Source organism: Mobula hypostoma, chromosome 2 (genome assembly GCF_963921235.1).
Source record: "Mobula hypostoma chromosome 2, sMobHyp1.1, whole genome shotgun sequence".
NCBI lineage: Eukaryota > Metazoa > Chordata > Chondrichthyes > Myliobatiformes > Myliobatidae > Mobula > Mobula hypostoma.
In genome coordinates, this window is record NC_086098.1 from 104704234 (window position 1) to 104717388 (window position 13155).

Consider the following 13155-nt stretch of genomic DNA (forward strand, 5'->3'; position numbering starts at 1 on the left):
TTGTTCTGTTTTCAACTGCCAAGCAAGAATTTTATGTGCTCTCTCACCTAACTCATAATACCTTTGCTTAGTTCTTATGATTGCTTTTTCCATTCTGTATGTCTGAAGCGTATTATATTGTAACTTCTTATTGATAAGTTGCCTTCGTTTTTCTTCTGACATATGTCTTTGAGATTCTTTTTCTAACTTTGTAATCTCTTTTTCCAATTGATCTAGTTCTGCCATATATTCTTTCTTAATGTTAGACGTATAACTTATTATCTGACCCCTCAAATATGCTTTCATCGCATCCCATAGTATAAATTTATCATCCACTGAATGAGAGTTTGTATCCAAAAAAAAATTGGATCTGCTTTTTCATAAAATCACAAAAATCTTGACGTTTTAATAATGTTGAATTGAATCTCCATCTATAAGCCACTTCTTCCTTATCAGTCATTATTATTGTCATTAATAGACGAGAATGATCTGACAATATTCTTGCTTTATATTCCATATTTTTCACTCTGTGTTGAATATGCATTGATAATAGGAAAAGATCTATCCTTGAATAAGTTTTGTGTCTATTAGAATAGAACAAATAGTCTCTTTCTTTAGGATTAATTCTTCTCCATATATCAATCAAATTTAAATCTTTCATCAACGATAAAGTTAGTTTTACTACCTTTAGTTGATCTATCTAAGACTGGGTCTAGGCAAAAATTAAAATCTCCTCCTATTAATATTTTTTCATGTGCATCAGCCAAATTCAAAAAAGCTTCTTGTAAGAATTTTGCATCATCTTCATTTGGTGCATAAATATTCATGAAAGTCCATAAATCAGAAAAAAGTTGACAGTGTATAATCACATATCTCCCCGCAGAATCGGTTATTACATTTTGTATTCTAATTGGTAACGTTTTATTGATCAAAATTGCTACTCCCCTCGCTTTTGAATTAAATGAAACTGCAACAACACTACCCACCCAATCTCTCTTTATTTTCTGATGTTCTGTTTCTGTTAAATGCGTTTCCTGTAAGAAGGCTAAATCTACCTTCATTTTCTTAATATGTGTTAAGATTCTTTTTCTTTTCACCGGTCCATTAAGCCCATTAACATTAAAACTCAAAAAATTCAATATATTAGTCATTATTCTTAACAAAGTTACTCCAATCTAAAACATTACTTAACTTCTCAACTCTCATAGTTCCTTGGGGAATCCCTTTGAACTTCACCATGTTGCTATGTGTCTCCCTCCCAATCATCCAGGCAAAAAGAAAGAAATAAAAGATAGATATGATACAAAAAAAGAAAAAACAAAATACCCCCCCACTAATGTTGTGAATGAAAAGGTACACAACACTACCCCCCTCCATTCTGCGGGTCGTGGCTATTGCCACGCTTGCACACATGAATAGCGTAGTGATTGGTCAGTATTTCTTCCAGCTCCCCCGTAACAAAAAAATTAAATATATATATATATATAAAAATTGTCACTATTCCCAGCTAGTATTCCTCAAATTTTAGCCTTTCTTCCCCTCCCTCATATAATTAATAATGTATTTATATATTCATCCGCCTTTAAAAATTCAACAGGTCTATTCTATTCCTTGACCCAGTCTTCATCTTCAATCCATCTCTCTCCCCTGGGTTTCTTCTTGTATCTGGTGAATATTCAAAGAATCTCGCACAAACTCCTCCGCTTTCCAGTAATCGTCAAAAAATCTTTTTTCTCCGCCAGCCAAAAAAATCTTCAAGATTGCAGGATAACGCAATATAAATTGATAACCGTGATCCCATAGGACTTTTTTCACTGGATTAAATTTCTTCCTTCTCTTCAAAAGCTCATAATTTATGTCAGGGTAGAAAAAAATTTTCTTCCCGTCTATCATCAGTGGCCCTTTTCTATTCTTGGCAGCTTGGGCAGCCGCCCTTAGAATCCTTTCTTTGTCTTGAAATCTTAAGAATTTTATTAAAATTGATCGTGGATATTGGTCATCTTGTGGTTTTGGCCTATTTCTTTGTTGAACACGGATTATAAAATAATAGCAAAAATTTTATTGAATAGATTATCTATATATTTACCAAAATTAATACATATGGATCAAACAGGATTTATTAAAAATAGACAATTGGCAGATAATGTAACTCGGCTACTCAGTATAATTCATTTGGCACAAAAACAGGAGGAGATGAGTATAGTAGTAGCCTTGGATGCACAAAAAGCATTTGATAGATTGGAATGGGATTTTTTATTTAAAGTATTAGAAAAATATGGGGTAGGAACATCTTTTATAAACTGGATTAAAACTTTAAATACTAACCCTAATGCTAAAGTAGTGACAAATAGTCAAATTTCAACACCATTCCAGTTAAAAAGGTCAACTAGACAAGGTTGTCCATTATCACCTGCTTTATTTGTACTGGCGATAGAGCCATTAGCAGAACTAATTAGAATTGATCCAGATATTACGGGTTTTAGAGTTAATCAGGAGGAATATAAAATTAATCTTTTTACTGATGATGTTTTGATTTACTTAACAAACCCACAGCATTCGTTACATAAATTATCTTCTAGATTGGATGAATATGGGAAAGTATCACGGTATAAAATAAATTGAGATAAAAGTGAAATTTTACCTCTTACTAAAGGAGACTATAGCCAATGTCAATTAGCAACCCAATTCAGATGACCGGTAAATGGCATAAAGTATTTAGGTACAAGACTTGATAATGATGTAAAGAATTTATATAAATTTAATTATTTACCACTATTGAAAAAAATTCAAGAAGATCTCGACAAATGGATGATACTACCAATAACATTAGTGGGTAGAGTCAATGTTGTAAAAATGAATACATTTCCTAGATTACAGTATTTGTTTCAAACATTACCAATATAATTGCCACAGAAATTTTTTCAAGAGTTAAGTAAATGTGTGAGAAAATTTCTTTGGAACGGTAAGATGTCAAGAATACATTGGAAAAATTGACATGTAAATTTGAGTTAGGAGGGTTACAACTTCCAAACTTTAATTATTATAAAGCAAATCAACTTCGATTTATTGCATCTTTCTTTGATGATCGAAAACCGGCATGGATTAGAATAGAATTAGATAAAATGGGAGAAAATATACCTGAAGATTTTATATATAAATGGGAATCTAAATGGATACGGGAAAAGAAAGAATATCCTATATTAAAACATTTGATTGATCTATGGAATAAGATAAATGTTGATAATGAAATACAGAAATCTTTATTAGCAAGGAGACCTTTGTTCCAAAACAGACTTATTCCTTTTACAATGGATAATCAACTTTTATATAATTGGTACCAAAAAGGGATTAGATCAAGAGGAGACTGTTATGAACAAAGCATATTGATGTCATTTGAACAACTAAAGAATAAATATAAAAAATAAAATAATATTTTCTTTTGTTACCTTCAATTAAGGGCTTACTTAAAAGGCAAACTGGGTCAAACAATGTTTTCGCCAAAACCTAATGAAATTGAAATTTTAATTCAAAAAGGAAAAATTTAAAAATTTATTTCTTGTACGTATAATTTGATTCAAAAACAGACAATTAAACAAGGAATCCACAAGTCAAAACAAAAATGGGAAACGGATCTGAATATTAATATTGATGAAACAAATTGGTCAAGACTGTGTCTTGACAGTATGACAAATACAATAAACGTTCGACTTAGATTAGTACAATATAATTTTTTACACCAATTATATATTACACCACAAAAAATAAATAGATTAAATTCAAATCTATCTGATCAATGCTTTCGGTGTAATCAAGAATTTGGTACTTTCTTACATTCTACTTGGTCTTGTTCTAAAATTCAACCTTTTTGGATAAATTTAAGAGTCTTATTGGAACAAATTACTGGAACTCAATTTCCACATAACCCTGTATTATTTCTATTAAGTGATATTGAAGGGATAAAACCAAAACTTAAATTGAATAAATATCAGAAAGAATTCATAAAAATTGCACTGGCAGTAGCTCAGAAGGCCATAGCAGTTACTTGGAAATCTGATTCGTATTTAAGTATGAATCGTTGGAACAATGAAATGGCTAGTTCTATTCCACTCGAAAAAATTACTTATGATTTAAGAGATAAATATGAAACATTTTTGAATATTTGGCGCCTTTATTCACAAAAAATAGGATGGCATATTTAGTTGCTCCGATGATAAAGATCTTGGTCCCTTGGGGAAACTAATAAATAAATATACTAAATTTATTTTGAATCCCATGGAGCATGTGGAAACCTTCCAATATCCAGGCGGTTTTTTCCTTTTCTTTCTTTCTTTTCTTTTTAGGTAGGAGTATATATCGGGGGGAAGGGTTATGGGGAAGGGGGAGGGTAGATATTATCTTTTCATGTATTCACTTTGAAAACTCAATAAAAATTATACTAAAAAAAAAGTGGGTAGATCTTGCCTTTCACTGAGGTCGTGGTAGGGGATCTTGGACTTAAAAAGGTTGATGACCACTAACCAATCATGCCCCTTTGAAGGGATTTGCAAATTAAAAGTTTCTCATTTAATCTTGTGTCTTCATGTAAGGAGAAACTAAACAGTTCGCCTTTGGGTTTAACCTTCGGATTTTAAGAACTTTTGTGCTTCAACAGTCGAGTGGAACCATTCGAAAGAACCGTTTTTAAGTGTGATTCTGAGTTGGGCTGGGTAGCGAAGGGAAGGCTTGAAACCCATATTTAAAAGCTCGGACATAACTTCTTTGAACTTAACACGTTCCTGCATAACCTCAGGCGAATAATCTTCAACAATTCTAATCTTGTGACCATTATAGTCAATCATGCCTCTTCAACAAGATTTGCGAATTAAGAGTTCCTTTGTTTTAAATTCCTGAAAATAGATTATTACTGATCTTGGTCAGCGTTAGGAGGTCTAAACGCAGATCTGTGAACTTGATCGATCGTAGGCACAGACGTCAAAATCTCCAGAAATAATTCTTGCAAAAAGTTTGCAAAAAACTCCATAGGATGGTTACCTTCTATTAATTCTTCCAGACCCAGAACCTGTAGGTTGTTCCTTCTACTATTTTCTAGGTGGATAATCTTCTGTCTTATGTCTTAACTTTTCATTGGACTTCGATTGCTTTTCACAGAGCTTCTGCAATTCATCCACTCCAACAAATTTTCCTCATTTTTAATACGTTTATCGTGTTCATTAAGAGTTTGTTGGATAGAGTCCAATTTACCATCCATTTGTTTAATTTCAATGCTGAATTGTTGAAACTTCTCAGAGGCTTCTCATGTATGACTTCGCAGCAATTCCATAATAGAATCCAAACAGGCAGGAAAATCACCCTTTTTAGTACCTCTGGCACTCCTTCCAGCCATCATGAAAGAATATCACACTTAAAATTTTCAAGACAGGTTGGAAATGGTAAGATAATTAAAGTTGGAGCAACGGCAGATAGCTGTTACTCCATCAACCACCACCAGGAAATCTCACCAAAAAATATCAAAGAGGATACCAAAACATTCTTCAGATATGTAAAGAGTAAAAGAGAGGCGGTAGTGGATATTGGACCACTGGAAAATGACAATAAAGAGGTAGTAATGCAGCCACAGAACGCCAGAACTATGAGAGTGTCAGGGGGCAGAAGTGAGTGTTGTGATTACTAAGTGTTTGGGAAGCTGAAATATCTGAAGGTAGACAAGTCACCTGGACCAGATGGACAACATCTCAGTTTTGAAGGAGGTAGCAGAAGAGATTGTGAAGTCATTAGTAATAATCTTTCAAGAATCACTAAATTCTGGAATGGTTCCAGAGGACTGAAAAATTGTAAATGTCACTCCACTCTTTAAGAAGGGAGCAAGCCAAAAGAAAGGAAATTTACAGGCCAGTTAGCCATACTTCTGTTGTTGGTAAGATCTTGTAGTCCATCATTAAAGGTGAGGTTCTGGGATACTTGGAAGTGGAAGTAGACGATAAAGTAGGCCAAAGTCAGCACGATTTCCTCAAAGGGAAATCTATCTTGCCAAATCGGTTAGACTTATTTAAAAAATAACGACAAACAAGATAGACAAAGGAGAGTCAGTGGATGTTGTTTACTTGGATTTTCAGAAGGCCTTTGACAAGGTGCTGCACGTGAGACTACTTAAGATAAGAGCCCATGGTATTACAGGAAAGATACTAGCATGGATAGAAAATAGGCTGATTGGCAGGAGGCAAAGAGACAGAATAAAGAGGGCCTATCCTGGTTGTCTGCTAGGGACTGCTTTTCACATAATATGTCAATGATCTGGATGTCAGAATTGATGGCTGATCTAATCATGTTTCCTAAATGTATAAATATCACAGACTCCATTATCAATTCAGATATTCCCCCAACTAATGATGCTCAGCTAACAGGTTAGTAGTTCACTGTCCTCTCTCTCTCCATCTTTCTTTGACACTGTGCACTTAGTTTTTAAATCAGTACAGCTGTGACTATGTGTAGTCCAAAACAATATTTTAACATCTGCAGTAATATGATAGTAAATAGAATGGAAGACCTGTTCATACTTTAATTCAGCTAACTTAAAACATTGAGCAAATCACTGTAAATATTAGAAAAATTATATATTTGTGCAATAGCCCTCGCATAATATAAAGATCATAGTACTTTCCCCTAATTATATTAAAAACACTAGCATAGCAAAGAATAAAAAAAACAATTCCTGATTGTATTCTGAAATGACACTTGGGCTTGAGCGGCACAGTAGCTTAATGTTAGTGCAATCACTTTACAGTACCAGCAATCACCGAATGGGGTTAGATTCCAGCCACTGTTTGTAAGGAAATTGTATATTCTTCCTGGTTTCCATACAAAGGGCATATAGTTAGGGTTAAGAGTTGCGGGCATGCTATATTGTGGAAGTGTGGCAATCCTTGTGGGGCCTCCCCAGCACAATCCTAGTAGATTTAATGCAGACAATGCATTTCACTGTATTTTTGTCATGTGTACATTGAAACAGAGCTAATCTTTAATAAGTGCTGGTTCTACCAATGATACCCACAATCTGTGAAATAATCAATGAATTCAAGCAATGCCTTCTTCACTAATCTTGAGGTTGCATTAACTAAAATATGAATAGATTAGGCACATTGAGCCCATGCAACAAGTACATTTTAAACTATTGCTGTTTGCTTCTCCACATTTACAGTAGCTAGGATGGAAGCAAATTAGTGACCAAGGCCAGAAACAATCAAAGAATTTAAAAGGCTGAAGTGAGTGCAAGGATTGATAGTCACATGCAAAATTGCCTTGCTTTGCACAGCTTCAACCACTTCATTTTAAATAGGAAAAATAACAATTAAGTATCACTTATGAAAAGGTCAAGTCTGCCACGGACAATCCCAGGACCAGCTGCAAAAGGAGGAGGGTTGGGTATGGGGATAACAACCTCATCCTGTAAGAGCCTAATGCTACAGAAACACCAACAGAAGCTTGGAAGACAACATTCCTGGGAGAAAAAAGATCTTTGAAAATGGGCTACATCTGGGGACAACTTAGAAGACTAGCCCTGGACAGAGGACTCTAGCAGGCTGCTGTTGGTGGCCTATGCCCCAGTAGGGGTGATGAATTTAAGTAATTAAAAGGTTAAATTTAGTCCTTAAACATTAAAATACAAAGTTCACCTTGACTTGGTTCATCTTTACACTGAGCTGCTCTAGCTGACCATTCCAATGGATTGACCCTTAAAATGGGTTATTTGTCCCCTACTTAACTATGTTTAGAGAAAGTGAGGGGAAGATATGCAACCACAGACCAGCAGATTTCTTACAAAAAATGGGGGAGGTTGAGGAGAGGGATAGCTGTAGACAATGGGTGAAGGGGTAACCGAGGAGTGAGAGGAGGTTGTGATATAACACTTTTAATACTGATTATGGCTCAATTTTGTTAATTGCAGCAGACAAGAAATACATATCTTGTTACACTTCCTGACACAATTAACAGTGGAATCTGTGAATTATTCAGATAAACAAACCGTCCAGAGGGAAGGATTACATATCTTCACATTGCCTCTACTACCCTATTTCTAAGTGAATGATGCATTAACAGATTTGGAAAATAATAGATTATTAATAATAGATTTAAGTTTGCCCAGTAAACAATAGCTTCTGCAAACATTCAGAAAAAATCAGAGTACATTACCAAAATATAGAAATAGCATTTGAAAATAGAATTCTTATGTATTTCACACAAGTTAGTTTTATTTTTAAAAAAGTAAAATAATTTATAACTCAAATTTTTATTTAGCACCCAAGATCTTCAGACATTCAATTATTTACTTTCTGAAGAGCAGGATCACTTCAAGGTAGAAGCATATGGCAAACAACAGTAAAATAATTGGAAAATTTAGTTTCTACAGTTTATAAATTGCATAAATGTTCAACAAAATTACAAAAAAATACTCCCCAAGCTTCTTTTACATCCAAGAGCCTCAATTTAACATCTCATCCAACAGGTAGCATTTGCAAATGTGTGGCAATATTGCACTAGAATTGTCAGCCTGTCTTTTTGAGCTTTATGTGTCTCCAGAACGGAACTTTAACTTCCTAATTCGGACAAGAACAGGAAATTTGGTTTAATATCTTATCTAAAAGGCAGCAATTTAAACAATGCAGCAGATCCTCAATTCAGAACTGGTGTTCACCAGATTATATTGTCAAAATGTTAAGAACCAAGCAACATCAAACTATTAATAGACTTGTTCAAGTGAAATTTAATTAATTTGGGGGAATTATTTCAAACAAGTGTCCCTTTGATGCAAATACATACCTAAAAGTACAATAATTATCTACTAATTCAAAATGCCTATATTGGATTGCACAGTCTAAATTGCTTCAGGGTGAATCTTCAGCTAACATTCTTAGTTTTCTTCTCAAAAATTATTTCAAATATGCATTTACAGAAAAATAAATAAGCTTACCTCGATCATGGATATAACTGCTAACCTTTTGTTTTACTTGTCCCTTTCTCCTTGGACTTGGTGTTCTGGATCTGGAGTTTTCTGAGCAATAAGAATCAGACATATATGAAGAATTATCATAGTCATCTGAATAATAAGAGTCACTACTCTTGTCATAGTCCATGTTTTCAGTCTTTTCATGATCTCTCATAGTACTCCCAGTAAGCTGAGTTGGTTTGCTTTTATTTTCTTTTTTGCCATTTGTCACAAACTTTCTTTGTGTGCTTGCTCCTGAGCATAGACTCCTTCCAACTTCTGAATTTCCTGAGTTGTCTTCATCACTGTATCCATTCTGGGAATCCATGTTATTTCTTGACAGATTTTTCATAGAATCTGTAGTTTAAATAACAAAAGCAAATTTTTAGCAAGTTAAATGGAACACACCATACTTAACAAAATTAGATACCATAGCCCTGGGAATGGTAACATGTTACCCCTTAATATTACTGACACATCCCTACTCCCACAGCAAACATATCTAGTATGCTGAATTTGCACAAACTGATATTTGGAATAAATTTCCCACTGTTTTGGGAAAGCAAGAAATATAATCAAGGATTCCCTCCCATCCTGGTCCTCCTCTCTTCGTCCCCTCCCATCAGACAGAAGATACGAATGCTCAAGAACATAAACCTGACTCAAGATCAGCTGCCATCCCATTGCTATTAGATTCCTGAAAGGACCTCCCCATACATGACAAAAAAGAACTTTGATCCCTCCACATCCTTCATTTTGGCCAATGCACTTTAGTTATCTACCTGCACTGCACTTCTTTGCAACTGCACCGCTATATTCTGCATTATATTTTCTGTTCAATACCTATGTAATTACATATGGCATGATCTGTCTGAAGGACATGCAAACAACATATCACTGTAACTCGGTATACTTGACAATAATAAATAAATACAATTTATAAAAAGCAATGAAACTATAGTCACTTTAAGCTCAAAAGTATTTTCATCTAGATGATAGCAAAAATAAATCTGCTACAATTTTCATCTGTTTGGTTGGCTGGGTCTGTCAGGTGGCATGTAGTTCAGCTGCAGTGGAGTGTGTATCAAGCTTCAAATTCCTTGGTTTCCACATTTCTGAGGATCTCACCTGGTCACTGAGCTCCTCCATCCTGATCAAAAAGGTGCAACAGCGCCTTTATTTCCTGCGGAGCATCAAGAAAGCTCACCTGTCCCAGGATACTGACGGACTTTTACTGCTGTACCATTGAGAGCATACTCACCAACTGCATCTCAGTGTGGTATGGCAATTGTCCCGTATTGGACCGCAAAGCACTCCAGCGTGTGGTGAAATCTGCCCAGCGGATTATCGGCAGCCAATTGTCCACCATTGAGAACATCTACCATAAGCGCTGCCTGGGCAGGGCGAAAAGCATCATCAAGGATGCATCTCACCCTAACCATGAACTTTTTACTCTCCTCCCATCCGGTAGGCGCTACAGGAGCCTCCGCTCCTGCACCAGCAGGCACAGGAAGAGCTTCTTCCCTGAGGCTGTGAACCTGCTGAACCTCACATCACAGCGCTAAGCAGTATTGCACCCATATTGTACTGTCTCAGTACTTTTATATTTGTGTGCTGTAGCACTTACTTTTTATTCACAGTTATTTTGTAAATAACACTATTCTTTGCATTTCTGGTGAGATGCTAACTGCATTTCATTGGCTTTGCATCTGTACTCGACACAATGACAATAAAGTTGAATCTAATCTAATCACTGCTGCCATCTAGCAGCTTCAGGGAGCCAGGTTTAATCCTGTCCTCAGGTGCTGTCTGAGCACAGTTAGTATATTCTCTGTGTCTGCAAGTTTCTACCAGGTTGTCTAGTTTCACCTCAATGACAACAGATTGGCTAATTAGTTAATATAAATTATGTTAAATGATCGAATTTAAAGGAAATTGATGCACGTGCAAGAGAGATTACATTGCAGGAATACAGGCAATAAGAAAAAGGGACATTGAGTTGAATGGGATTGCTGCCATGGATCTGATGGGCTGCATACTCTTCTCTGTTTTAAGGTAATTACAGAAATTGTTTCTAGGGATTAGAATGAAAGCTTCATTTATAGAAGCTTTCAGAACATCACAAAATATTTCAAAGCCAATCATAATTTTGAAGTGTGGTCCCTTTCACATCACAGTAAATCCAACCAGTTTGCATCCATCTCTCTCCTATAACAGCAGTGTGATGACAACAGAAATTATTTTATAGTGAAGTTAACCAGGGGGTGGGAGGGAGAGGGAAGAGAAACACAAAATGATAGATTATACCCATATCCTGTTTTGAAATTGTGGCTTGGAATCATTCCCTTCCATCTTGGCAAATTAGGTTTTGATTAAAGGCCTCATACAAAATAAGATCCCTGAAACAGTCCAGCACGCTCACAACTACGCAGCATTACCAGTGTGTATATTTCAGCTCAATTCACTGGAATTTATATTAAAACTGTACAGAAATCAACACTGCTGACAGCTAGTATTAAAAATTGTTAAGAACATTAAAGCTTCTGAAAACACAGAAAAGCAAATTACTTACACTTCAAGCAACTTACAACTGCTAATGAAATACTTAATGTAATAAAATATTTTGCTGCTATACTGAAATGCTTTAGCGCTGTATCTCAAAATGCAAAGGCCCTTCCATCCCTACAAGACACAACACCCAGCAACCCACCAATTTAACCCGAGCCTAACCACAGGACAATTTACATTGACCAATTAACCTACTAACTGGAGCAACACACATCAAAGTTGCTGGTGAACGCAGCAGGCCAGGCAGCATCTCTAGGAAGAGGTGCAGTCGACGTTTCAGGCCGAGACCCTTCGTCAGTTCACAACTTTGATGTGTGTTGCTTGAATTTCCAGCATCTGCAGAATTCCTGTTGTTAACCTACTAACTGGTATGTCTTTGGACTGCAAGAGGAAATCCATGGGCACACAGGAAAGAACGTAGTGCTTAAGAGGACTCTGGAAATGAACTCTGACACCCCAAGCTTAATAGTTTCACACTAACCACTATGCTACATATGTGACAATGCTCAAGATACGGTTTTGATGCAATGGACAAGCGTATCTGTTTTGCAGGTATCAAAGTATTTTTTCTGCACTGCATTATATTTTTATTGGAACTTGTGTAATTGTATCACTACTACTTTTTTTTAAATATACTGCCACACCATCTCTTCTCCACCCCCAAGCAACTCTCACCACTCCTTTTCTTCTAATCTGAACCTCTTTTTGCCAGACATTTCTGGCTACTAACTAGGCTTACAAATGAATTATTTTTCTGCAGAAAGTTACAGAAAAGGAAGACGACTTCACACAGTACAAAAAAGCTGCATCAGTGCACTGCAGTTTGGGAAAGTACCCTCAAGAAATTGTTACTCTGACTTAATTTTTCTGCATTTTATCCACGGTGGGAACAAGCTACATTTATACATTTATTTTCATTGATTCACAAGTCTCACAGCATTACTAAGTAATTCAAAGGGTCATGAAGAGAAATTAAGAAACACTACCAAAACGATGATAAAGCTTTGTAAAGAGTTTCCAATATAGAACTGTTTACAAGTGAAAACAAGTTGGTGTCAGTACGGAAAGGCCATGGAGTGACTTGAATGCCAGGATATTTTGAAATTGAGGAATTGCCAGATCAAGAACTAATGGATGGAAGAGCTAACTGAAAGGAACACCAGAGAGCCACAAGTGTGAGTCTCAACTTAGCTTTTTTCAAAAAACATGGTGGTGACGGCGCATGCCATTCATGTACATTTACATATAACCTGTAATGAATTAAACAAAGAATGCATAATCAAATATACTTACAATATTACTGAAATAGTAAATATACAACAGTCCTCCCTGTTTACCTTTAAGCTCCAACTTAATGTAGATTGAAAAATATATATTTCCTTTACCTTTTGGAAAGTCACCTCACACTGCTTTGTCCATTGCAATTTCTTCCCAATCTGTAATAATCAGTTCAAGGGGTGGACCACAGGAACAGGGTTTGGCAGGAACTTGTTATAGTAATTGACAAATCATAAAAAGGACCGCTACTGTGACCTGTCCTTTGGCCTTGGGGCATCCATCATTGCTTGAAGTTTCATAGCACAATTGCGTAATCCTTGTGCATCAACAGCATGACCACAGTAATTGAT

At 35.7% G+C, this 13155-nt stretch overlaps 1 protein-coding gene across 2 annotated transcripts in view; it reads right to left on the reverse strand.

Annotated features, from left to right (window-relative positions):
* lca5 (lebercilin LCA5) overlaps nt 1-13155 on the reverse strand; it is a 95380-nt gene that overhangs the window by 64309 nt on the left and 17916 nt on the right. For both annotated transcript variants that reach the window (XM_063040331.1, XM_063040330.1), the window contains exon 2: nt 8945-9316. In XM_063040331.1, the coding sequence (XP_062896401.1) occupies nt 8945-9311 (367 nt within the window). In that variant the 5' untranslated portion in view covers nt 9312-9316. The remainder of the gene's footprint in view (nt 1-8944; nt 9317-13155) is intronic.